General features: G+C 31.4%; 3 protein-coding genes across 7 annotated transcripts; 1 reads left to right on the forward strand and 2 right to left on the reverse strand.

Moving 5' to 3' along the window:
- The first annotated feature begins 1,671 nt into the window (after positions 1-1,671).
- LOC114174535 (probable arabinose 5-phosphate isomerase) lies at positions 1,672-3,374 on the forward strand. Its single transcript, XM_028059373.1, has 3 exons — positions 1,672-2,465; positions 2,542-2,765; positions 3,033-3,374. Exons 1-3 carry the CDS (start codon positions 1,809-1,811, stop codon positions 3,187-3,189), a joined length of 1,038 nt encoding a protein of 345 aa, XP_027915174.1. The 5' UTR covers positions 1,672-1,808; the 3' UTR covers positions 3,190-3,374.
- Positions 3,375-4,116: 742 nt separating this feature from the next.
- Positions 4,117-11,144, reverse strand: LOC114185542 (putative lysine-specific demethylase JMJ16). 5 transcript variants are annotated; one of them, XM_028073344.1, is made up of 11 exons: positions 10,869-11,144; positions 10,734-10,774; positions 9,611-9,683; positions 9,137-9,441; positions 8,165-8,236; positions 7,999-8,076; positions 7,358-7,870; positions 7,045-7,263; positions 6,717-6,878; positions 5,411-5,782; positions 4,117-5,186 (listed from the first exon to the last, which is right to left on the reverse strand). In XM_028073344.1, the coding sequence occupies exons 4-11, from the start codon at positions 9,431-9,433 to the stop codon at positions 4,362-4,364; spliced, it is 2,538 nt and encodes an 845-aa protein (XP_027929145.1). In that variant the 5' UTR covers positions 9,434-9,441; positions 9,611-9,683; positions 10,734-10,774; positions 10,869-11,144; the 3' UTR covers positions 4,117-4,361. The 5 variants fall into 5 exon arrangements, with proteins under 5 accessions (XP_027929145.1, XP_027929136.1, XP_027929154.1 ...); XM_028073335.1 differs by having other exon boundaries at positions 10,734-10,785; XM_028073353.1 differs by having other exon boundaries at positions 10,734-10,794.
- Positions 11,145-19,862: 8,718 nt separating this feature from the next.
- LOC114178852 (protein CUP-SHAPED COTYLEDON 3-like) lies at positions 19,863-25,440 on the reverse strand. The gene is made up of 3 exons (XM_028064978.1): positions 25,086-25,440; positions 22,721-22,986; positions 19,863-20,580 (listed from the first exon to the last, which is right to left on the reverse strand). The coding sequence occupies exons 1-3, from the start codon at positions 25,252-25,254 to the stop codon at positions 20,155-20,157; spliced, it is 861 nt and encodes a 286-aa protein (XP_027920779.1). The 5' UTR covers positions 25,255-25,440; the 3' UTR covers positions 19,863-20,154.
- Positions 25,441-25,795: the final 355 nt, after the last annotated feature.

Below are 25,795 nucleotides of genomic sequence, written 5' to 3' on the forward strand. Positions count from 1 at the left end.
TATGTGAATACAATTCAAAAATTTTCATGTTTTTTTTAAGAAAAGTCATAGTACAAATAGATTGATTAATTTAACTTTCATTTATAAAGAAAAAGTATATATGATTTAACGTTGATTACAATACATTTATTTAGATTTTTTTTCTGATAGGTATAATTTATTTATTTCTCGTGAAATATAAGTTTTATTATAATTTGATTAGTCTCGTATGATTTGTATTCTTTTTATTTTATTTTTTTATGATTTAATAAATATTCATTATGAGATTACAAATTATAAATGTTAAAATTATGTTTAAAATGAGTTTATTTAGATATATCAAAGTAGTTAATTGGATAAAGTATTACAATATTATCATGTTTTATCATTATAATAAAAAATATAATATTTAAATGAGAATAAATTTAACTTAATACATATAATATATTATCATGTTTTACCATTATAATAAAAAATATAATATTCAAATTAGAATAAATTTAATTTAATACATATAATTTGATTACATGCATGTATATTTGTATATATGTTATGGTTTGTTTTCTTTCAAAATAACAGTGTTATTATTTTTGAAAAAAAAAAGTTATTTCTGTTGAAAAATTTCAATTACTTTGACTGAAAATAGAAGCATCCTAATATTAATTAAAAATATTTATACAAACTTTTTACTTATGTGATGGGATCCACCCGGAAGTGTCCTGTCAGGTTAGCAGACAAAGATGACAGGTGTGCACGTGGGGCTTCTGCTTTTGGACTGACTTTGAACGGTCCTATCCAATGTGGGCCTCTCTCTCCCTTTTCTTAACACTCTTTTCACTTTCTTTTTCAAAAATTACGATGCAAGTACACAACTAAATTTCCACCTGGATTTCGTTTTTCTTTTGCTGCTGTCAAAATATAAACCCACAACTTATATTCACATTTATTCAAATCAAAGGAAATATAAATTTAAAAAAAAACATAACAAAATTATCTTTTTTACTACCGGTGATGTTTGATAGAAAATACAAGCAATGTGTTAAACTGCACTAAGAAAATTAAGCATGGAAGGATTTTTCAAATATGTTGGACAACTTAGGGTTACTATTTTAGCGAAGTTGAGAATTTTATTAATTTTTAAGATTTTTTTCTAAGAAAAAAAAGGAGAAATATTGAGAGTAGAGAAATCTTACCATAACATAATCTTATACAAACTCTTAATATGTGAGATGTGATTGTGTGAACATACAAATGGAAAATTTATAAAGTTACTTAGCCCAAAGAGAACGAATATAACTCTGTACCCTTTAAATAGAATAACTCATCATGCAAGTTTAACACTTTTGGACATGGGCCTTTCCCCATTATCATTGTTATCCAAAAGTAGGAAAGGTTTTGACCAAAAACACACTAAGGTCTGATCAGTTTGTAAAAAATTCAAAACTTGAAAAGAAGTTGAGTAAAACTTGAAACGATAATAGAAAGATCATTCAGCAATTTTTGTAATAAAAAAATAGAAAGCAAAATGGCCAAATTTATTGAGAGTGGGCCGTATGAAAAGTACTTAATGTAATTAGGCGGGCCATGGGATAGAAGATGGGCCTTATTGTATGGTCCATTTGTGAAAAGAATTAATTTTAATTTTAATTTTAGTTTAACGGCAGCAGCAACGCTCGTTTTGTTACCGCGTAAATGAAAGGCATCACCTCCATCAATGCTATTATATGAATCAGAGAAAAAGGGGAAGAGAAAAAAAAACCTGTTTGTTTGATGTTCCTTTCTTGTGATCTGAAGGAAAAGCAATAGTCCTTCGTCACAAGATCGTCGCGATGGGTTCTCTTCCTTCGCCGGCATTCCCAGACGCGGCGGCGAAACATAGCCTTGACGAGAGCAGCCACATTGACGAGAGCGCCCTCACGACGCTGTTCAAGTCCCAGCAGAGCCACCTCAACTTCTTCTTCGAACACATAGACCACTCCCAAACCCTAGCCTTCACGCGCGCCCTCCTTAACGCCACAGGCACAGTCTTCTTCACTGGTGTCGGCAAGTCCGGCTTCGTCGCCCACAAGATCTCGCAGACGCTCGTCTCGCTCGGCATCCGCTCCGCCTTCCTGTCGCCGGTCGACGCGCTCCACGGTGACATCGGGATCCTCACCGAACGTGATGTGCTCGTCCTCCTCAGCAAGTCAGGCGCCACCGAGGAGCTCCTCCACCTGGTGCCTTGCGCGAGGGCGAAGGGCGCACTCCTCATCGCGCTCACCTCCGTCGAAGGTAACGCGCTGGCCGCGGCGTGCGACATGGCCGTGCATTTGCCTCTCCAGAGAGAGCTCTGTCCGTTCAACCTTGCGCCGGTCACATCCACCGCTATTCAGATGGTTTTCGGGGACACCGTGGCCATCGCGCTCATGGAGGCCAGGAATCTCACCAAGGAGGAGTACGCCGCGAACCATCCCGCCGGCAAGATCGGGAAGAGTCTCATCTTCAAGGTCCTCTTTCTGTTCCCTTGCATGTACATTTGTTTTCCCCTAATTTGTTGTTGTCTGATTGGAATTTGAATTGCAGGTGAAGGATGTGATGAGGAAACAGGACGACCTTCCGATTTGCAGAGAATCGGATTTGATTATGGATCAGCTTGTGGAACTGACGAGTAAAGGATGCGGATGCCTCCTTGTGATCGATGACCGGTACCGTCTGATAGGAACGTTCACCGACGGTGATCTTCGTCGCACTCTCCGAGCCAGTGGGGAAGCCATTTTCAAACTCACTGTGGGGAAGATGTGCAACAGGTAACAATCATCATCATATCAATACATGCGTACATACTACCTAGAAAGCTCATAATCAGAACAGAATTTCACAGTAAATGTCATTCATTAGAAACAAATAGGTAAAGAGCAATACTCAGATGCTGTGTTTTCTTCCATTCTAAGATGAAACTCCAATCTTGATCAGAGAATGGTATCAATAATACATATCATTCTGCATTCGAGTTATGTTTGATGCTTGGTTGAGGAGACGAGTATATAACAGTGAGGTTCTTTTGTTGATGTTAGGAATCCAAGAATTATTGGCCCGGAGGCTATGGCGGTGCAGGCGATGAAGAAGATGGAGGCACCTCCGTCGCCTGTTCAGTTTTTACCTGTGATAAACGATGAGAATATTTTAATTGGGATTGTGACCTTGCATGGTTTGGTTTCTGCTGGCTTGTGAATTGTGGTTTTTTGTACTAATAGATATATAATTGCTTCATTCTTTTTAGTTTTTACTTCGATTAGCATTGAATCCCACTCAATTTCAAGTGGGTTTTCTTGTGTACTGTATCATCTCTAATAGGATTCAGAAGCATTTGTATTACCCTTTCTTTTTCTCCTAAAGGACTTTGATTATTTTTGGAATGTCGCACCTGCCGACATTGCGGGCATATTTATATTACCTGTTTTCGTGCTGTAATTATTGATGTAAAATGTTTGACCTTTGATGTTTCTTATTTTCTTCTCAAAACAAATGGGGTGGTGGGGAGGGTAGCAAACAAATTATGAAGTGACAGCATCCATCGATGTTTACACATTTTCCCCAATTTCTGGCTTTTTAATTTGAACAGAAATAAAACAAGAATGGAAGTTCTAAAATGTTGTTGATTCGCATCTGTCCGAGTGTCTGAGGGTATTTGGTCTTTAGTCGAGAGTAACGTTACTCGAAGAAGAACGTGCAATTAAACAACGTAAGGAATGAACTCTTCATTGTCGCTAAACATAAAGTGACCCTGTATGATGATCATATATGCTGTTCAAGGAGAGACATAGACATTGCAACTAATTCTGAGAAATTAAAAAACTGCTAAGCATATATTTGACATTCTTCAGACATCGGAGCTCAATAGTTCTCAATTTAAAGGACTTGAAAAAGAGCCTTTGGCCACTGTATACGTAATATACGTCTATTATGTTGCCATTTCTGATGACTCTAAGTACTGCAATTAAACACCCATCAAATACTGCAAAAATGGTTGTGCACAAATCCTGTTGAACAGAAACATATATAATTTGTACAAAAATAACAACAGCCGAATCAAATTTAGCAATTTAAAGTTATTCAACCATAGCCAATCTATAAAAGAAAAACAACTTCGGCGGAGGGTGCAGAAAAAAGGCAGAAACACCAAATATACCAGATAAAGAGACAAAGAATGACAGTTACAAAAACTCAGGATACAATATGAACCAAAGGACCTGCAGTTCTGTCTATATTAAGTTACAAGGCAATTTTTTTGTAACTATATCTAAAGTATACTACGATGGATGTAGCATCCAAATTCCTACACTGATAAACCTACGAAGAACTACTGATATCTTTCCCGCTTGTAGAAGTTAGCCATTAGCTACTTATGCAGCTTCAGAATCCGATGACGAAGAGCTACTCATACTATCAGATGAAACATCAAGTAACTCATGTTCTTGTAGAAAAGACAAATATCTTAAGTTTGTAACCGGAGCAACATTAGATGCTTTTGGATCTTCTTTCTTTGAAGTTGTTACCTTGCTCCCAACCTTCTCCGTATCAATTTTGGTGCCAACAGAATTGATTCCTTTCTTACCACTTGCACAGCTTGACCGAAGCAAATCTGTCTTCGTTTTCGAATGAGTGCCACCAGAAGTTTGCGGGACCTGGGAAACCACTTCATTTTGTTTCTTTTTGGAAAAACGTGAAACCGCTTCATTTTGTTTTCTTTTTGATGAATTCAATATTTCCTGCAATTGACGTCGTTTCTCTATTGATTCATTTGCTGCTGTCTGGGATATAGATTTTTTCATATGCAAGTCTTGGGAAGGGAAAGTTGAACCACAAACATTTTCTGGGCGTGGTTTTGATCTCACAGAGTTCAAAGTTAATCCGAGATACTCTTTGGCCCATTTAAAGACTGCACTTAATTTCCCGTCCAAGGCTTGACGAAGAACATTCAACTCACTGATTTCATAACGGAACAAGAGAATTTTGTTGCTCCAAGTGCAAGAACAAAAATGTTTTGCATGATCAAGACATGCAAACTTGTCATTTGAACATGAACACCCAACAGCAGACAAGTATAAATCACACAGGCAAATACTACATTCCCTCCTACAGGTGGCATAAAATTTTTCATCCATCCTTTGTGATACTAAAGAACTGGTAAGAAATTTCCTCTTCAAACTTTCACTCTGAATGCGAGACTACACAAAGGAAACAAAATATAAGAAGAATGAATGCAACCTGAATGAAGCAAAACAAGAAAATTATAAAATGAAGGATGGAGAGAAGGCCTTCAGAACTCTCTAATATAACGTCATTTCAGTTTATCAAGATAAATGATTGAAGAATTATTAATGATCAATGGAATTTGAAGTTGATAATAAACAACTTCAGAAAAACTAGGATATCGAGCTGAATGACTTACGTTGAAAGCTTTTGTTAAGAACTCATTTTTCTGATAGGCACCTTTATATGTCAAGCTGTCGGAGGATGTGCTCTTCATGCACAGACCAGTTTCCCATTGGGCCCTGACAGCTTCATTTGCAGCTCCTAATAAAAGCTTGTCATATGAAAGTAATGTCTTTTTCCTCTGTTCACGATAAAGCTCTACAACATTCTGTCCATGAAGCAGCCACTCAAGAGGAGCAAAACTTACTGCTTCAGAACAGTTGAAACCACAATCAAATCCTGAATGATATGCCCCAGGGAAGACGAGAACAAATTCACGAGGATACTGAACACAACGATATACAGGTATACCCTCTGCCTTCAATATGGAGCATGATAATTGCCTCTCCTAGTAACAAAAATTAGCATAAAGACCAACCTCAGTTTCACATATAAAAATAGTGTTTCCTTTCGAAACAACAATATATACCTAATATTTGAGGTGACAGGAATTTATCCATGCTGAATAAAAGTAGTTGAAGAATAAAATTTTACACTACTACTTTCTCTATCATAAATTGATGGCAACAATTATTAAAGTTTCAACAAAGCCAAAGACATATTACTGCAAGCAGAAAAACAAAGTTTGGCAAACTTGGAGCCTCGATGAGATTGGGCTTTATTCTGAAAAAAGGATTGTGAATGACAACAGTTTCAACAAAAGATTGAGCTGCTGAGGTTTGAACATTTAGCAGCAAGTGTTCTTCACATTTTTCAAGGTAAAAAGAAAAAACCCACAACTCAAGGACATTGCATCGAACATTTGGTATTGCAATAGCATTTTTATAACAATAACGTAAGCTATACTTAAGCAAGGGAAAACATAGATCCTATAAGTGAAGCCTTTGCTTCCTTCTCTAAGTGCTAGTAGGCCTATTGAATATCAGTTGACAAAACAAATGAACATACAATTATTCTTCGTTGAAACCTAGGAATCAGCTACTACAAAGACTGTTACTTTGTATTGTCAATGAAACTTTTGACATTCACTAGATGATATAAAGAGAGGAAATATGACAATAAACATGTGGGATGGAGAAACATGTTCATAAATGGTAATAGATGGGAGATACCGACAGGAAATGGGTGGAATTAGTATACAAATAATCCTGCAGAATCAAAATCCACCCGACCAACAATATGATGTTTATCAGAAAAGCATGCATGGATTCATATTGAAAGGGTTAACAGAAGTCACATGAGAAATAAAAGGATGTTAGGTGCGCATCGCAGTTACTTTTTAAAGAACAACAATTGTTCATAACAAGCAATCATATTCTCACCATAGTGTCATGCATATGATGCTTTCCTGCATGCAAATCTGGTAGATACTTTTTCCGAATTGTTTCAAAGTTGACAGCAAATCTTCCTGGGACGCTATACCACACTTTTGGTTCACCCAGATGTATGTACGATAATGAGTATAAGTGGTGTTCTTCAACTTTCTGTTTACGTCAAGTGATTGGATAGAGAAGTAAACAAAAAGGATTCATTAATCAAATTTGAAAATCAGTCTGGAAGTTTCCCCCAGAAAACTATTAGGAGATAGAGATAGTGAAAACAAAGATTTGATATGCATGCAATTATAAGGTAATAAAGCGATTGTATTACCCAGTTGACAGCAGAGAAGCACATTCCCACACTAACATTGGGGGCAAGGTTACATGAAACATCAGGGCTTTCAAACGAAAGAAGGGAACCTGAAAGCATATTATTCAAGTTCCATCCAGATTTCAAATATTCAGGGTAAGAGTGTGCCCCCACAGAATCGGAAACTTTAGGAAATCCACTGCTAAATATTCCAGCCTCCAACTTATTACAACAAAGCACCTAGCATGTGATCAATTAGAATTTCAGAATGAATCAAAAACTGAAGATGGAAAAAGCACTGCATACTGCATATTGAATTTATTCATCAATATACCTCAATTTCTTCGGAAGGATTTTGAACAATTCGGCCATATTCACCCTCAATATTCTCCACAGATGGTTCCGACTGCTGAGGAATAGCTAATTTTACATTGGAAGCTATGGATTTCTTCTTATCATTGTAATTGAAGTACTCGTTCTTAAACACATCTGCATATTCCTTAAATGTTTTGAGACTGAATTTAGGACCAGGTTCGGACTCACAATCACATTCTTCAACATTATGGTTATTTGGGGTGCTAGTGTTTCTTTTACAAAGCTGAGAGCCCAAAGCTACTTTTACATCTCTTTTTCTCTTGCTTTTTGTATTTTCACAAGCACTGGCCATAATTTTTTGATGTCCATCAATTCGCTGAATCTGAGCAACAAATTCAGACTTTTCCCATATGTGTTCTCTCTGAAGAAAGCATGGTGGTTTCCAGCAAGTAGGAGGAACAATTCGGCAAATTCCATAAGTTTCTGCTTTGGAACGTACACTTGCAATATATTTAAGCGTATCTTTGAATTCCTTCATAATGTACATAATTACACAGATATTTTATTCAACAATCACAAGAATCCACATTTGAAAACATAATCAAGATGTGCACAACGCGACACAACGAAAGCATACAACTAGACCTAGGTGGTTGGTACCTCTTCTGTTGGGCGAAAGATAGGAGCTTCTTCCAAAGCTTCTCTTATTGCATCCTTAGGATGCCACCTTGCTGTTACCTGATTCAAGACTTTGATAAACAAACAAAAATAAAGGATGCATGGTCATGCCTACTCCAATGTGGATAGGTAAAGTGAGGATACATACCTTCACACAATTACTGCAACTAGGACATCCACGTATGGTCCCCTTTGGACGAAGAGGATTTAATGGTAGGTTCTAAAAATGAAAAAAGAAAAAAAATATCATTAATTTTCTTTATCGTCAGAAAATAGAAGAGAAACCAGTCATGATGAGATTATGCTCACAAAAAGCAAACGAAAAATTATCAAGTCCTGCAATCCAGAGCCAAACCAACACAAACATCACACAAAACAGTTTAAATACACTATTTGTGTCTAAATGAATCCTAATAACTATGTAGAACTCAAAGAAGATAAGATCAGAAAGATTATGTTCCAATTGTTGTAAGTTACCCACCATCTAAGGACATATGCGGTGAGGTATCTTGATTCTAGTATTCATTGTTAAACAATTTGAATCATACGATTCTATCATTAAATGAATCTCAAGTGAATTTGAATCTCCCAATCAATGAATAAACTTCATTTTGTATCATTGATGTGAATCACATAAAAAACAAATACTTTTGCTTTTACTTTTCTTTCACCAATTTTCACAAAAGAAAATGAAAAATCATGTAAGTTTAAATTGTTAAATCAAAAGAACTTGGAAGAAGGCTTCTAAACTTATCCTATTTGATTATTTCATTACTTCATTTGTCAATCACTCAGCCAATGGATGCACTCTGTTGTTTCATTGATTCATTTCCATTCTTTTAAAATAGAGACTTCAGAATCTTCTATAAAACTAATAATTTGTTCTCAGACTTATTACATTAAACACTTAAACTATACATCATGTGATATATTTAAAGTTACTTTTCATTAACTTCAAATACTACAATTCAAAACAAACTATGGTTACATTTCCAAAATAAGCTTAATAGTTCCCAATTTGAATCTCAATTTAATAACTTGTCTAGGACTATGCCTTTCTAGTTTGATTTTCTTAGCAATCTAACCACTAACCAAAAAAATGCAAGATTCCCAACTTAACCATAGGAAGATGCTTTGTGTGAGATTCCTCAGGCTTGTGGTTGTTGCTCAGGTCCATGTTTATCCATGGCCGATGCATAAGACCCTGCCTATAAGCATTAATGTCATTCGTCTCAAGTTCAGTCTTCATACAGTTTGGCTCTTGTTCAGATGCAGATGGAAAGGTTGTAGATTTATCATTTTTCTTGACATTTCCACCCTTTCTCAAAATGAAAGATGTGAGTGATACAAAACCAGGGGGCACCGAAAGATTTTCGTTCTCCCGAAATTTGGGGTAATCATAACCTGCTTCTTCCATTATTATCACTGCAGGAAAAAGCCAAACAAATATTTTCTAGAAAACCACTTTTTGCACCAATAATTCTTTGAATAGAAAATGAAATATTAGGCAGACAATTTGCTATCCCGCTAGTATTCTTTATCATTCAACAGATTGAACTTCAAACCAGTACAACGGCTCTTTAAAACACCCAACCTTTCAGTAATCAGGATAAGAGAAGATGTCCAGAGAATAGCAAGGTGTCCAACTCAAGATGTTACTCAAGACTCTGGAAGGGGAAACAGAGAACAATAAGTTATGGACACATATCCTTCAAGATTCATAAAATTCTTATATTTGCATAAAACATAACATAAATAAGAGAAAAAAAAAAGCCTGTTTAACACAAATCAAATACTTAATTAAGTGTAAATTCATAATCATACATTCATAAGTTTTAGAACGTCAATAAATAAAGTCATAAATGACAGACATGAAGATATGAACACAACCTGACAACCCAATTAGACAAACAGAAGCCAACAAATTGCTCATGGACAAAGCAAACAGAACCAAGACATACAGAGTTGCAGAAGAACATAACAGAATTGACTTAAACTGAGACGAGCTCAAACGTGGCTGAGAAGAACTCCGAATGTGACAGAAGCTCTGGTCATGATGGATTTTCGTCCAGCAATGTGGGAAAAGGCTTGAGAGGTTGAACATGCAATCACAACAAAAATAAGTGTTCTCCTCTTTTCTCTTAAGAGTAAGGGCTACAATTGGAAGGGTTTGGAAATCAATTGCTAGGAAAAAAGGAAAGAGCGGAACCAATTGATGGTGCAGGCCCACTCATTCTCACTCAGGCTCAGAAATTTACATCACTCCTTTGTAGTGTGAATGAAATTGAGCTGAAAATGAGGGGCGGGTTATTCTAATTAAGAATTTCTCAAGGTAATGTTCAACCCTACCAAGTAAGAAGAAAGTATAATGATTTCCAATCTTCTCCGTATTTTTACTGTCTCAGTGAGTATCCAAGATGAGAAAGTAAAAAACCCATCATTTTCAGCCCCTCTCCACCTTTTATAATTCTACCCTCTATGACATGCACAGAATGAAACATAAACAATTGGAGTTTTTGACCTACTTCCAATAATCCTTACATTAATCATCATAAACATGGATTTCAAAGAGAACCCCCAATGGCGAAAAATAGCGTATAACACGCGCTTAGAAACGCAGAATGAAAAACACAAAAATAAAAAAACTGAAGTAAAAGCTTACAACTAAGAAGCATTCAAACAATGTACAAAAGAGAAAGATGCAATTTTTTACGTACCCAGAATGTCGAAATACAGAGATTGCCCCAAAACCAGATTCCTGCAACAAAACTGAAGAGACTAAAGTAGCATGCAACCAGCAAAACAAAAACAAAAACAAAAAACAAAACATGAATTGAGAAAGGCAAAGTTACCGAGAGGAATTGCTTAAATGATTAATGATTTGTGAACTAGAGAATGAAAATTAAAAATTGAAAGGATATGGAGTCTTCTCTCCCCATCTTGCCCGAACCCAAAGACTACGGATTATCAAACCCTAAAACTAAGCATTAAAATGTTTCGGTTAAATGAAAACCGGCAAGTTGGTAACAAGGGATTCGCAACTCAGAAAATGGAAAGGTGAATACTAGTAACACACGTTGTCGTGGGTTTCATGTGACCTACCCAAAAAAAAAAATGCTTTAGTAAGTTCTTCTGTTCAAATTTTGTTAAATAGTAGTGAAATGTTCATTATTATTGTAGGTAGAACAAGAAGAAGTGACCGTAAGATTAAATTGAAAAGTAATTACTATGAATCAATGCAATGACCTGAACATGGAGAGTATCCCAGTTTTTAAGTAATTTTTCTCCATTTTTTTGGACCCACAATTCTTTACAATTAATTATGTTCTTATTCCAACAAATTCTGATAATATTTAAATATTATTATATTAGCCTTGAGAACAAGTTATCAAGTAGTTTGAGTTTCAAAAAACTATTTTCCCATGATAAAGCAAGTCAACCAAGTCGTTTCTAATTCGATTTGATTAAATTTTACCTTAACAGAAAATATTAAGCAACTAAAACAATTTAAAAGTGGGGGACTTAATGACAAAAGAAGATTTAAACTAATTTTTTTGACACATGCTTACCTAAATTTAAATATATTTGCATATAACTTTTCTTTTTCATATAAAAATAATTGTATTTAGAGATGCCTTGAATATTAGTTGGTTAAGTAGGGAAAATTAACATTAAACTAATTTATTTTTTTACCATAGGCACTAAAACCTATAAAGTATGAAGAATGATATGATCTTCCACATTTTTACTACTCAAATCCAATTGACTAATTGAATTAATCAATTAGCTGTGGAACATCCTAACAAACATAATTTTACCTAAAATATGAAAATGCAACTACATACTGTTTTATTTTCAAATCCATTTAATATATATTCAAACTACATATCCATATAAAATGGGAAAAAATAAGGAAAAAAAATAATTTTTTTTAGTAAAACATGAAAAAACCATGCGTTATTGTATCGAAATATGATTATAATAAATTTATAAAAGCAAATTGTAATATTATTTTTTACCATCATGATTAATTACTTTATATTAAAATCAATTTTAACTTAGTTAGCCTTCTTTTAATCCCTTATATAAGTAATCTCATATTAGTTAAGAGGGAAATCATGGAAGTGTTGGAAAAATGTCAAATGTAAAAATATAAAAGAAAACTTGCAATGAACATCACTTGATTCACACTAGCACCATAAAATCATATTGGCACTTCTGGGAAGACTTGTAAATTATTAGTGTTTTCTTGAAAATCTTCGTGCTTTGTCTTGTTATCTTCCTCTAATGTTTATTATTATTTTTTTAACTCTTCATGACAAAGAGTTAAATCCATTTTGTTGTGATTACACGTAAACAACAAAACTCTCTCTGATCAATATTGTTTATATTTATTTATGTTTTTCCATCCAATGGTAGTATTTTGCGTCCATATTTAATGTTTGTTGTAGTTTAATTATACATAGTTTGTTTTATTAAGTATTCAAAAATATCTTTTGTGATCTGAGACTCGAATAAAATACTAATGAAGGTTATGTTTAACAATAGGGTTTGACTCATAGTTAACCTCTTGATACGAAAACGAGTTTGATTTTCAATGAATTGAATTTTAATATGAAAAGTTAGGCTAATTCTACTAAGGAACTAAGGTTCAAGAAAAGTTTTGGATCGTCAATAATATTAATTTGGAAAGAATTTGAGTAATTAGGGATGAGAACACTTTGATCACAGCATTGAACCAAAATAAACGAAAATATAATGTAATCGAACTTTGAAGATTGGATTAAAATTATGAATTATCTAAAGTAAAATTATTCGTTTTTCTTATTTAAAAATTAAAAACAAATATTACATTTAGGCCAAAACATTTTTTTCATTTCAAATAACTTGATTTTATAATATAAATATAAGTTATTTTTTGAAAAATATATTTAATAGGGGCTTAAACATCGTAATATTATGTTCGGTATTTATGTTATCATGAAGTTGGATATCTTTTTTAATATTTATTTATCTTTTTACTCCATCTTATAGGTGTGGAAAAGTAGGGTTGGCAAAACAAATCAATCCAATCTGTTTTGGCCCGCTGTTGAAAAATGAGTCAGAAATTGTAACCCGCCTCGTTGCAGGATGGGTCCGCCAGTTTGATGGATTAGACAAACCGGACAAAAATAGGCTGACAAGTTGAAAACTCCAATTCAATCTGTCATTTTGTTGGGGGGCTGGTGGGTCAGTCCAGTGAGTCAGTATGATTTTTACATTTTCTTTAACTTAAGTGAGTCGGTATTTAAGAAAAAAAAAACTAAATATAACCCCTTTTGTTAAATTGATGTTTTCTCATATGTAAAAATTTGGGTCCTTTTCCATCTTGAAATTTTTATATTTTTTTTCCTCAACCTTCTTCCACCTCCTGTTACTTTTCAGATGGAAGAAGACAATATTCTTAATTATACAATTCAAAACATATTCTTAATTATATAATTAAAAATATATTTCAGATTCTATACTTCATAATATATTAATACATTGAAAATCTATAAATACATTTTGAAATTTATAAACTGAAATATATTTTTAAATTAGAATCTAAGATTACATTTAGAATTAAATCATTTAGAAATCTATAAATATATTCTAGAATACATAGTCAAAATTATAGAAATGTATTATAAATTAGATAATCCAAAATTTATTTATGGATTACAAAATTTTGAAATACACACTATATTACATTTCAATTAAATAGAAATTTTCAGGACTAAAAGTAAATTTTAGATGGTATAATATGAAACATGTTTCTCAGTTTTACAATACCCAAATATGAAATATGGATATTTTAGATCTTTGTAATAACACCTCATGAAGATGCTGAAAAATATATCAAGGTGCAAAAAGTAATTGAGCATGGACTTTATAACTGACAGTCATCGGATTGTATTGAAAGCCTTTTTGAGTATTTCTTCCAGCACCTCCCTTCTGTCTTTTTGCACTCCCTTAAAATATTTTATCACCATCTCACCCCTAAATAAAATATATTAAAAATGATTCTCTTTCTTCACACGGACCTCCCTCTTGGCCTTCTCGCTGCCATCTCCTTCATCTTCCTCACCATAATCAATTTCATCTTCATCATTTTCACAGAACTATAAACACAATAAATTTCTGATTAGTTTATCAGAAATGCACTTTCGAAATCAGCAATACATACTAATTACCCAATCCGAAAACTTTTTAAAATACACTGAAAGAAGAACAAGAAGATGAGATGCACTGTAACGAGATGCACCCTCAAGAAGAAGAAGAAGGCACTGCTAGAAGCAAGGAGAACAGTTTAATTATTTTTTATTTTAATATCTTTTAATAAAAGCAAATGTGGATTTTCAAAACTTAGGGGTGCAGGAAGAAAAAAGGAGTTCTAGTACGTTTGTGTATATGCACTTTTTTCAAATTTGATATAGCTTATTTGGTAAGAGTTTCAGAGGTTTTTTCGAATGATTAAACACATTTTGTAGTGCTTTATTTAAAAACCTTTTCTCTCTATCATTATTGTTAATTATCGAAAACATATGTATTATCTGTGTTACCTTTTTATAATAACAAAAAATAATAAAATTATAATTATAAAAATAAAGCTTAAATACGGGTTTAGTAATAACTTTCGTTAAGTTTTTTAATTTGGTCATAATATTTTTTTTAATTTTTTTAGTTTCTTCATGATATTCGTTAATTTTGTTTAATTTGGTTAACACCGTTTAAATAATTAACGGATAGTGAACGGTAATTATTATGAAGTGTCATTTTGTGTTTTTTTTTTAAATTATTTTATTTTAAAAAAAGTCTACGTGTCAGACTAATATCATGCCACGTGTCAAGATCAATGTTACGTGTCAAAGTCAATTTTTTATATTCAATTTGGTCATGATATTAATTATTTTTGTTCAATTCAGTCCCAATTTTTTTTTCAAATTGAGCAATTTTGTTCTTCTCCAAATTTAGATCAAATTTAACTTTTATATAAATATTATACTGATATTTTTTATTAAAATTCACATTTTTATTAAAAATTTATAATTTAAAGTTAGAGTTGATTTAAAATTAAAATGAAGAGTTTAAAGGTGGAGAATAACAACATTGGTTTAAAGTTTTAAGAGGTTAAAGATCAAATAAAATAATAGAATCGATTAATATAATGTTGTATGACATATGTGATTTTTAATAATTTATGTGATTTTTAATCTCTTTAAATTTTAAATCACCGGGTTCTTACCCATTTTTTAAATTTTTGTTTTAATTTTAAACAAAGTGTAACCTTAAATTAAAACTATTTAATAAAACATGTGAATTTTAATAAAAATATTAGTTTAACATTTATATAAAAATTATATATTTGATCTCAATTTTAAGAGGGACAAAATTATTTAATTTTAAACAAGATTGATACTGAATTGGACAAAAATGACCAATATCATCATCAAATTGAATCTAAAAAGTCGATACTAACACGTGGTACGATACTGACTTAACACGAAGACATTATTTTCAAATAAAAAATTATAAAAAACAAGAAAAAAACATAGAATATGTCGCAATTACTGTGCACCATCCGTTAATTATTTAAACGGCATTAACAAAATTGACGTATATTATGACCAAATTAAATAAACAAAAATTTTAGGACCACACTGAAAAAATTAAATGAAATTTAATACCAAATCAATATTTAAACCTAAAAATAAATATAAAAAAATTTTACAATTTGATTATAGGTTATTTTTATTTATTTTATAAATGATTTTTATTTATTTGACTTAAGAAAATAATTAAATTTAAAAAAATGGTTAAATTTGAAAATACAGTCATTTGAAAGATAAAAGTAAAAACAACATGAGAAATCATTTTTATATAATACCAGTGTTAACGTTTACTTTTTTATGATCTATAATAAAAAAATTAAAAAATAATTATTATAATTATATAATTCAATATAAATATTTTTATAATTTTATTATAAATATTTTTTATTTATTTTGTTGGTAATTTTTTAATTAAATAATGGTTAAATTCAAAAAAAATAATCAAATTATAAAATACATATATTAAAATTTAATGAAACGGTCATTTAAAGAATAAAATTATTAAAATATTTGCTTAAAAAATAAATATATACACCAAACTAAAGATAAAGAATAAGAATTATGATATTATAGGTGTTAATTGTTTTAACCAAATAATTAAGGGACGTGCTTGAATAGACTTCTGCGAAATATTTATAAAAGAAAAGAACTGAACAGAAAATATAAAATTAACTCAAAACGATTTACACAAAGTTAAAAAACAAAATTTTGAAAAGTTAATACGAAAGTAGCTTTTATAATTTAACTTTTACATCTAATTTTAATTTAAAATGAAATTAATATGATTTTTCTTTATGTTTGCCATTTTTTTAAATATGTCAAATTAACTCATATATATATATATATATATATATATATATATATATACTTAAAATTTGGAGACAATTGTTTCAAATTTGGTGTTTTTTCTATACTTATAAACTTCTCATTTAGTGTATATCTGTCGAATACTATTTAGTTAAACAACAATAATTTAGTGATAGTTTTTTATTTATTTTAAATTTACTGAAAAACACATAACACCAATAGAATCTAAGTCAAAAATTCGTAACAAAGTGACATTATCTCAAACTCAAAACTTTAATGCAATGTATTTATTAGTGTTCTTTTCTATCATATGTAGCTTATAATTCACAGTTGAAATTTCCAATAATGAATTTCTTAAGCCTATATTGAAACATTGACATGGCAAAAAGAAAACAAAATCATTGGCAACTGGACAAATTAATGACGAAAAAATTGAATAAGTGAAAACGTACTCATATGTGTGATTTTGTTCTACTATATTCATCACTGCTCTATGGACTATCTCCTACATATATTTATAGCATGACACATGATTGCAATATAATTTAATTTCACGTAGGTGATAGGGTTGAGTAGAGACCTACACATATCTACGCATATCTACAAGATTAATTAGAAGACAACAAAAGAGTATGATGAGGAGTTCAAAATTCGATAAATTCATATTCAATTTCCCATGCTCAAGTATGCTAATTGTAGCCACAACCAACATCATTAAATGTATTGCTACTATGAAGTGTCAGTGTCTACGTAGTTTTACCTAATTTCTTGTTCCTCTTACTTTAGTGTTACCTAATGGTGGACCAATCTAACTCATAATATATTGCATAACTTCTCACACCATTTTTTTTTTCAACCGTTAATTTCCTTGAAAAGATTATGTCAGAAATTATTCAAATTCATCTCTCAATTATGGACCTCATAACCTCAATTATGGCTATTTGATGAGTCTTTATCAGCTGAAAGCTTGGTACGTCGTGGATTAAGCAGTCTCAATGCAACATTCATAGGAACAGAGATGAAGTGAAAAACATAAAAAAGGAACAGAAAGCAAACCAAATCTGCGATGTTGAGTGAAAGAATCTTGTATGGTAATTGGGTCATAGCGAGAGACATTTCAATGTCAATCAATTATAGTAGCGACAAATAACTAACACACAGTGAAATACGTTAGAAATAATGAAAGAAAGAATCATATATATGACTAATCCTTCACTCATTAATGTTGAAGTGACTACCTACAGAAATAATGTGAGAGACAAAGTAAGATCTGAACTGAAGCTCTGTGTGTGCCTTGATCTCTGCCTCTTTATTTTACTTTAATGTTGTCGTGCAAAAGTTATGTATGTTTGCATCAACCACGTGCACTTTTTTCTTAGTGTTTTGATTTGTCATGCGATGTTGTGTTGTGTGTGTTGTCCATGCACTTATTAATGGATTTAGGTGTCTAATTTTCGTCTTTAAACATGAAAAGATGGAAGATTCCGTTTCATTTCTTTTCTCACATGGTTAACACATAAATCAAATGTACTTCTTTTCAAACTTGTTTGACGAAAACATTTCTCCTTCCTATGGTCGATTTACACGTTTGTGTTCTGCATTGTTGTTTATGGAAAAAGTTAATTAGAACCCTAATATCCTATCCTACCCACGGCTATGATATGTTTATTGGTGAGATATTGGAGAAATCGGGGGTGGGGTTTCAGTTTCAACGTTGCCTTTAAGGTAACTTGCTCTATACAATTTCTTAACATGTTTCAACTAAAATATATAAATATAACAAGTTTCTGTATGTAAAGTCTTTAGTTAATATATTTTATGTCATGTCGTAATCTTAAATTCAAATGAATTTTCCCGTATACCATTAAAGTTGTTAAAATAAAGACAATCAATTATTAGTTCAAATGACACAGAACTTGATTTGATTGTGTAAGATTTCAAGTTTAAGTTTTATAAATCAATTGTAAAGAATTCAATAAAAACTATAAAAACAAATAACACCTTCCTCAAAAAAGTTCTAATAACAGTCCTAATCTAACTCCATGGAAGACTTGATGTGAATAATGTACATGGATTTGATGTACTAAATAACATGATATGACAATTACAATAAAAAGAAAACGTTTGATTTTTTTTTTAAGATATTAAATTTATTTAACATTTTCCTTATAAATAATGACAAAAATTAGTTCAATCAGTGTTATAAAGTTAAGATTATAAACATTACTCTTTAAATAAATATACCATGAGTTGAGAGAGCTTTGCTCTCTTAAGATCTATCATCAAATTATTTGAAATATATATAGACATGTGCAAACGAGTGTCAACCCGTGAATTAACCTAATTCTACATGGATTTAAATTAGATCAGGTTGAGAAAATGATTTTTTTTTTTTATAGACAAAAAAATGGATTGAATTTACTTAAAGCATGAGTTATGCGGGTTTGAGCTGGATTTGACTCACTTAATCTATAATCCAATTATTTTTTTAAAAACCTACAAAGAAAGTGAATAGAGTTGGACTCACATTTTTAACCCAATTTCTGGTGAACCAATACCTATAAAAAAACACAACTTTAAGAAAAAGAATTATAATAAAAAGTGTATATCGAGATGCATTATAAAAAGGTTAAGGAAATAACTAATTTATAAATAATAGAAATTATTGTTTCAACGTTTTTCGGTCTAGATTGATTAAATTAATATATTTTGGAATAAAATATGATCTTTGTATCCCTGAAAGATCAAGGTTCAGATACATCTTAAAAGATAATATTGTCAATTTCATTTCTAAAAGATAAAACAATAAATAATTTAGTTTGATTTTACATCAATTTAATCTTTAAATAGGATAAAATGTTTAGAATTTAATTTTTAACGCTACAAGAAAAAATTTAAACAATAACCAAATTTAATGACAAAAAATAATTTGTCACTGTAGTGATCAATTTATATACTAATTTATAAACTAAAACTTATTGGTAACTAAATTGGTTTAAAAAAATTATAATTGATTTTTAAATTGGTAAGTAACAAAATATTTTACATTATGAATTAGTATCTAAAGTGGTCACTTACATTAATTACTTAGATTTTGATACAAAAAAGTTGATTTTTAAATTGGTCTCTAAACAACAAAATAAAATTCATAATATTATTAAATGAATCTCTATATATAATAATGTCTAATATAAACGGTAAAAAAATCTTGTAATATTATTGTTATTATTATTGTTTTTCACTCGTCTACTTTAATCTCACATCTGTTTTCTATTCACAAAGGATATATGTTAAGTACGACAAATTATTTAAAGTACTAAATAAAGCTTTTGATGGTTTTTGAAAGATATGAACTTTCAGTCTCATCGAAAAGCTTCCAGTGACAACAATAAAAGAAATAACAAGTAAAAGAAGGTAAAATATAAGCAATGCTAATTACATTACAAGCTGTATACATATATGATTAATAGTTCCTAAAATAATAAAAGTAAATAAGAAGAACCTAATGGACCAGAGTATTATACCCTACTACTTCAACAATATACCACAAACTTGTAGTAACAACTAATTCCACCCAATCTATCATGTGACTTGTCCCTCAGACCCAAACACCATAAATACATCACAAATAAACGAATCTTGACAATTTCCGACACATGAACCACATATATGTACACACGACATGACTCATCCTTAACTATAGGAACACCATATTATTTTCATTATTATTATTATCGATCTCGAAGGTTATAGCATCCAAGTTTGAAGCCACGGCATCTTGTAGGCCATTTTCTTCCAAATCCATGTCCCATAAGAAACCATATCCATCATCACCTTTGGAAGTAATTTGAGTAACGATGGTGTTGTTGGTGTTGGTGTCCCGAGAGAAGTGAAGAAGATCCATGAAAGAAGAGTTTTGGTTTGCGTTGAAATGGTGATGATGATGGTGGTGGTGGCTTGGCAATGGCATGGAGGAAGGGAAAGAGGTGGAAAATCTGTTCATGGTGGGCGATGACGAAGCCATGGTTAGGGATTGAGGTGTTGTTTCATACTCGTACATCATTTTTGAACTGTTGTTTTCTTCTTTGCTTTTGTGGAAGACTCTACATAGCACCCAGTCCTCCTGAAACAAATGTTTTTAATATATATTAAGCAATCTTTCAGGTTAATGAAACAATTTATATCAACTGAATAAGTCAACCTTGAGTCTTTGATTTAGAAAACAAGTTAGGTTAGGATCTTACAAGACTTAACCTATACCTAACTTATTTTTTCTCTTTTTATATATTATCATCATCTGTTCTATGTATGTGGACAAATCAAATTGTTGATATGAATAAATCAAAATAAAAAAAGTAACGTTTTTGTATAAAATATTATTTAGAAATAAAGATATCAACAATGTTTGTTTTTTCTCTCATACCTCTGTTGCTAATTAAAGTACACAGGGAAGAAAGAGATTTGAAAAATTTGTCTGGTCCCTCTTTAGGGAGAATCTATTCCCACTTGTCCAGTCAACAACTTTCACCAGCAAAGCATGTCAAGTATATCTTAAAACTAAGGTATAAATTTAAGCATCCATTAGTATTAAAATATTTTTAGTTAGTTTAGAACTTTAACTTATTAAACACTCCTAAAGTTTCAGATTATAAGTAACAAATATATGATATTATATGTATATATTGTGTGTGTCGTACATCAAATAAAAATATACTTTTATATAAGACTGAAAGAAAAATATTAACTAGTATTAATATTTTTTACCATAAATGATTACGTCAGTGTGTTACATATCAAATAAGATGACCTTTTATGTGAGAAAAAAAATATTGACTCAAATTTTGTGATGAATGATCAAGAGTAAAACATACTTTTTCATTAAATACAAATAATATATATATATATATATATATATATATATATATATATATATATATATATATATATTATTGTATATATACACACACAAACTAGTGTTTTAAAACTTTTAATTATCTTTTACTGATTCCATTGACGTGATTTTAATTTTAATTTTCATAAATTGTGTAAAATCGAGATCTGTTAACCCATTTTTGTATGTTTAAAGTTTTGATTGCTTTAAATAAAGTTATCGATATCAAACACATCTTATTCAATGGCCAGTTGATGTTTATAAAAGTTCTATGCACGAATAATAGTTTAGCTATAAAAGTGTAAAATTTTCATATTACACAACAGAAGTCCTATATCATAAACCTTTACAACCAGTGATAAAATATTAGTTAGGGAAAAAACTAATTAAAATTTTAAGATGTGGCTATTCAATTTAGTGTTGGCGATGTCTTAGTAATTTTTGAAAACATTTATTTTATGCTCAAATCTCAACAACAAAAAAATGGCATGTATTATTGCACAAAAAAATGTTAACCTTAACTTATTACCCCTTAGTCTTTATCTACTCTACTAACATTTGATGTACAAAGCGATAATCTTGTTATGTGAACTTAAAAAAAATATTGACTATTAAATTGTATAGTAAAATGGCAAGAAAAAAAAATACATATGTCAAATGTTTTAAATGATTATATATACTATTTTTTTTAATCTTAATACTTTATATATAATTGTAGGACTATTTATTCTCATTACTTTATTATAAAAAAAAGTCCAATTATCTAGATACATCTTATGACATTCTCTACTAGTGAAACATATCACAAGAGCTAGTAAAATAGTAGTACATCTTAAAGTTATTAGTATTATTAATTTTGTGTGAGAAACCTAATAGTTTTAGAGCATGCAATCATGTATTCTCAAACATCTCATATCATAGCAAAACCGCTTGGGAAATATACACCCTAATAAAGCAAACCAACGACAAAAAATCTTTTCCTAGCTTTAGCCAGAAATCACCTAATAGATTTGACCTTAATTAATTACATCAATCAATCCAACCACAAAACACAACAATCCAATTAATGTCCAAAAGTTATATTATCAAAGATCATTCCAACAACAAAAAAGTTTTAGTAAAGGACAATTTTCATGGTAGCAAGCAAACCAATATTAAGAGAAGTCAAATCATTGGTAAAGAACATCTTTTACATTTAAAGAAAGAATAGCTTCAAATAATACTTATCTTTTTTTCAATAACATGTTATTGATTAAGTTTATACAAATTGCACTTTCTGAAAATTAAAGTCATAGTGAATTGTTATAAACGAAAGAAAGTTGCACCCCACGAGAAAAAGCTATAATGATGAGTAGAAAGCAGAGAAACGAACCTTTGGAGGCATGTGTGGGGTCTCCAAGCGGAACTCATGCATGATCCACCCAGTTTTGATGCCATTCGGAGCTCTGTTCCTGTAGAACACCAACGTTTTCCTCATCCCTACAACCTCTTGCGTGGTCGGATCCAGCACCGTTCGATCCTTTCCTGTTGCTTTCCAATACCCTGAAGTGGTTGCTCGGTTTGTTCGAAACCCCGTCGCGTATTTGCGGTCCCGGAAGCTGAAGAAGTACCACTCGTTCGCATTCAGCTTCGCCACCTCTGTGACCATTCATATCAACACATGCATATGACTCGTCAATTTCTTGTACCAGCAACCAGACAACACATGACTAAGCTAAGGTTAAATTAGGTGCAATCAATTGTGTCCCCGAATAATAAATAATTAGGTGCAGCGTAGAATCACCATCACATGTCCGCTAGTTCATTAATGACACCAAGTTTTCAAGTTTCCAATCCTACCAGACAAACATGACAGCAATTTGATGACACTAATTACCACTTAGAAGTTTCAACGTATTTGTCTGTTTGCTATAACTGTGATTTCGTGGTCTGGTTTTTCACTCCCTCTTTTCATAATATTGTGCATGAAAAGAGGACTCAATAATCTAACCAAGAAAGATCATGCATGTCCTTTCATGCATAAAAAAATAGCTTTTCGTGTATTTCACCAAGGAAAATATACTTAATAATTGCTAACGAGTTAAAATCATAGAGCTAGATCGACAGCGAGTCTTGTCCAAGAAAGGTAATGAATGGAGGTGTATATATGAACACGTATGTGTTGTGTGCGTCAGTGTATATTAACATCATCGGTGTTTGTTGCTTGGTGAAAAAGTATTGCTTTTTCAACTTTCTTATAATAAAAAATAGTTACTAAGTATGTCTGTATCTATCCCATAAGCGTAAAACTAAAGGGACATTGTGACCTAAAAAATGATAAATAAATCAAAGGACTCGGTTCTGTGCAGGAATCAAACAAGCTACTTGAAGCTCCAGAGTTATATTTTTGGCCACCCTCTAAATTACTGTGTTAGGGGTTGGTTCCTCTATTTCATGAAGAGGAAAACTCAAGGTCACTCCCAGACTAATCCAGCTATGTAAAATGCATATTCTTAAAAAAAATGATGATAACTCCTGAATTTTGGCACAGACTGACTCATCATGATGAAAAAAAATAATTAAACCAAATAATTTAACCATGAAATGAATAGTTCTACGCATAGTAGTGCATGTGTAGAGTTTATATTTGAAATAAGAAATAAGCAGGAATATAATGGATTTAATGAATGAAAAACAGATAAAAGAATATGCTACTATAGTTCGATATTTTTAAAGAGTAATAGAAAGTAAGAGTGTAAAATAAATTGAATTTATTCTTGGGCAGTTCATAGTTGTAGAAGATCATGTAAATTCTGAAAAAAAGAAGTGTATAAATTGTTTTTTAATTAGATGTTAAACTCAGTTTCTTTTAATTTTTTTATTTTCTTTTCTTATAAGTAATTAAAGAGAATTTTATCAAAATAGAATTTATCTTGCCTAGAAAAAACAGAGAGAAGGAAACTATCACCTAGTTCTTTGGACAAATATTTTGTTCACGAGAAGTTTGAAGAAAATTATCTGATTCATAATTTACATGTATGAAAGTTTTACTAATTTTCAGTTGAAGAAAATATAGAATAGAGCACATAAACCACAGTCATAAAATAAGGGGAAAGAAAAGGTTTGCAAGTGCCAACATGGAAAGAAAAATAAATGATCCAACAATATAAGCAAAAGACAAAAACCCTTACATGGGAAAATATATCAAGTGTTAATTATATAAAGAAACAAATTAATATTATATAGAAAGTACTGGGTGTTGTTTTGTTTAATTTATTGACAGAGGCACACTATTAAACTATTCATCACCAAGTTGGCATTGCGTTAATGATTGAAGAACTGAATGCACTGTCGTGTCTGCGAATGGGATAACATCATAATATCAGAACCCTCTCCTCTCACCTTAACCCTTTCAGTTTCGTGCATTTTCATCTCTCTTTCTCTCTCTCTCTCTCTCTGGTCTCTTCAGGAATCAAACAAACGTGTTTGTCACTTCTCATATTAATTTGACAACGTATGCCGGACATGTACTTTGTCTAAGCAGGTTTATGAACACATGAATATAAGCATCAGAGACACCGGTTCATGAGCAGAAAAGGACTAGTGAATGTGAAGTAATTAATTTCTGTTTTCGCATAACAAACACGAACAGAAAGACAAACACAACAAATGGGAAACCATGTACGGAACATATATATAAACATAGGTTTTTCAGAAATTTTCGAAACGAATTAACATGAACTGGAATGATTATGTACCTGGGAGTTGCCATGGTTCACATATGTGGAGGTCGATTTCCACCAAGGTACCCTTGAGAACTTCCTCATTTGCGATCTTTTTGTAGAGGTAATGGCAGACCAATTCCTCGTCACTGGGATAGAACCGAAACCCAGGAGGCAGTGAAGCACCAATGTCTCTGAGACCCATGTCTGAAGGAGATCTAAGATGTGACACAGTTATATGTAGAGGAAGAGAAAGAAAAATCTTGTGACTATTCAGTGGATATGGATAAAGCTAGGAATGTGGATAATGTATATAATTGAAGCTTGGAGAAATTACTTCCTCTGGGTATTTCAAATATTAAGGTATAGAGGCACAAAGGTTGGTGTCGCCCATATATATATATATATATATATATAGTTAGAAAGATATCATACTTTGCCGTTTAATCAGAATTTCTTTATTCATATTCCATAGCAGGGGCATGCTTGTGTAAGTGGTTAGTTATAGTAGGAAGTTTCAAGAAAAACCAAAGTTACAAGAAACCTTGACAAATAAGGGTAGAACAATAATACGAGTAATAGACACCATCCAAAAAGCCTTTTTTTTTTTTTTGGAATTGATATTATTGAAAATTTTGTGTTCTCCTTTATCTTCCCTTGATTCCAGGAAAAACTATTACTCTATAGTAATAACTAACTAGTAGTAACTTTTGGACGACACTTGCGTTTCGTATAGAAAATCCTGT

The sequence above is a fragment of the Vigna unguiculata genome, chromosome 1 (genome assembly GCF_004118075.2).
Source record: "Vigna unguiculata cultivar IT97K-499-35 chromosome 1, ASM411807v1, whole genome shotgun sequence".
NCBI lineage: Eukaryota > Viridiplantae > Streptophyta > Magnoliopsida > Fabales > Fabaceae > Vigna > Vigna unguiculata.

Excerpts from the sequence above, each read along its gene's own strand:
- LOC114174535 (XM_028059373.1), top strand. The coding sequence starts at position 1,809 with ATGGGTTCTCTTCCTTCGCCGGCATTCCCAGACGCGGCGGCGAAACAT. Across the intron at positions 2,466-2,541 it reads GGAAGAGTCTCATCTTCAAG|GTGAAGGATGTGATGAGGAA; the intron begins GTCCTCTTTCTG and ends TTTGAATTGCAG. Across the intron at positions 2,766-3,032 it reads GTGGGGAAGATGTGCAACAG|GAATCCAAGAATTATTGGCC; the intron begins GTAACAATCATC and ends TGTTGATGTTAG.
- LOC114185542 (XM_028073344.1), bottom strand. The coding sequence starts at position 9,433 with ATGGAAGAAGCAGGTTATGATTACCCCAAATTTCGGGAGAACGAAAAT. Across the intron at positions 8,237-9,136 it reads ACACAAAGCATCTTCCTATG|AACCTACCATTAAATCCTCT; the intron begins GTTAAGTTGGGA and ends TTTCATTTTTAG. Across the intron at positions 5,187-5,410 it reads TCTTAACAAAAGCTTTCAAC|TCTCGCATTCAGAGTGAAAG; the intron begins GTAAGTCATTCA and ends TCCTTTGTGTAG.
- LOC114178852 (XM_028064978.1), bottom strand. The coding sequence starts at position 25,254 with ATGGGTCTCAGAGACATTGGTGCTTCACTGCCTCCTGGGTTTCGGTTC. Across the intron at positions 22,987-25,085 it reads TGAACCATGGCAACTCCCAG|AGGTGGCGAAGCTGAATGCG; the intron begins GTACATAATCAT and ends GAATGGTCACAG. Across the intron at positions 20,581-22,720 it reads CCCCACACATGCCTCCAAAG|GAGGACTGGGTGCTATGTAG; the intron begins GTTCGTTTCTCT and ends CATTTGTTTCAG.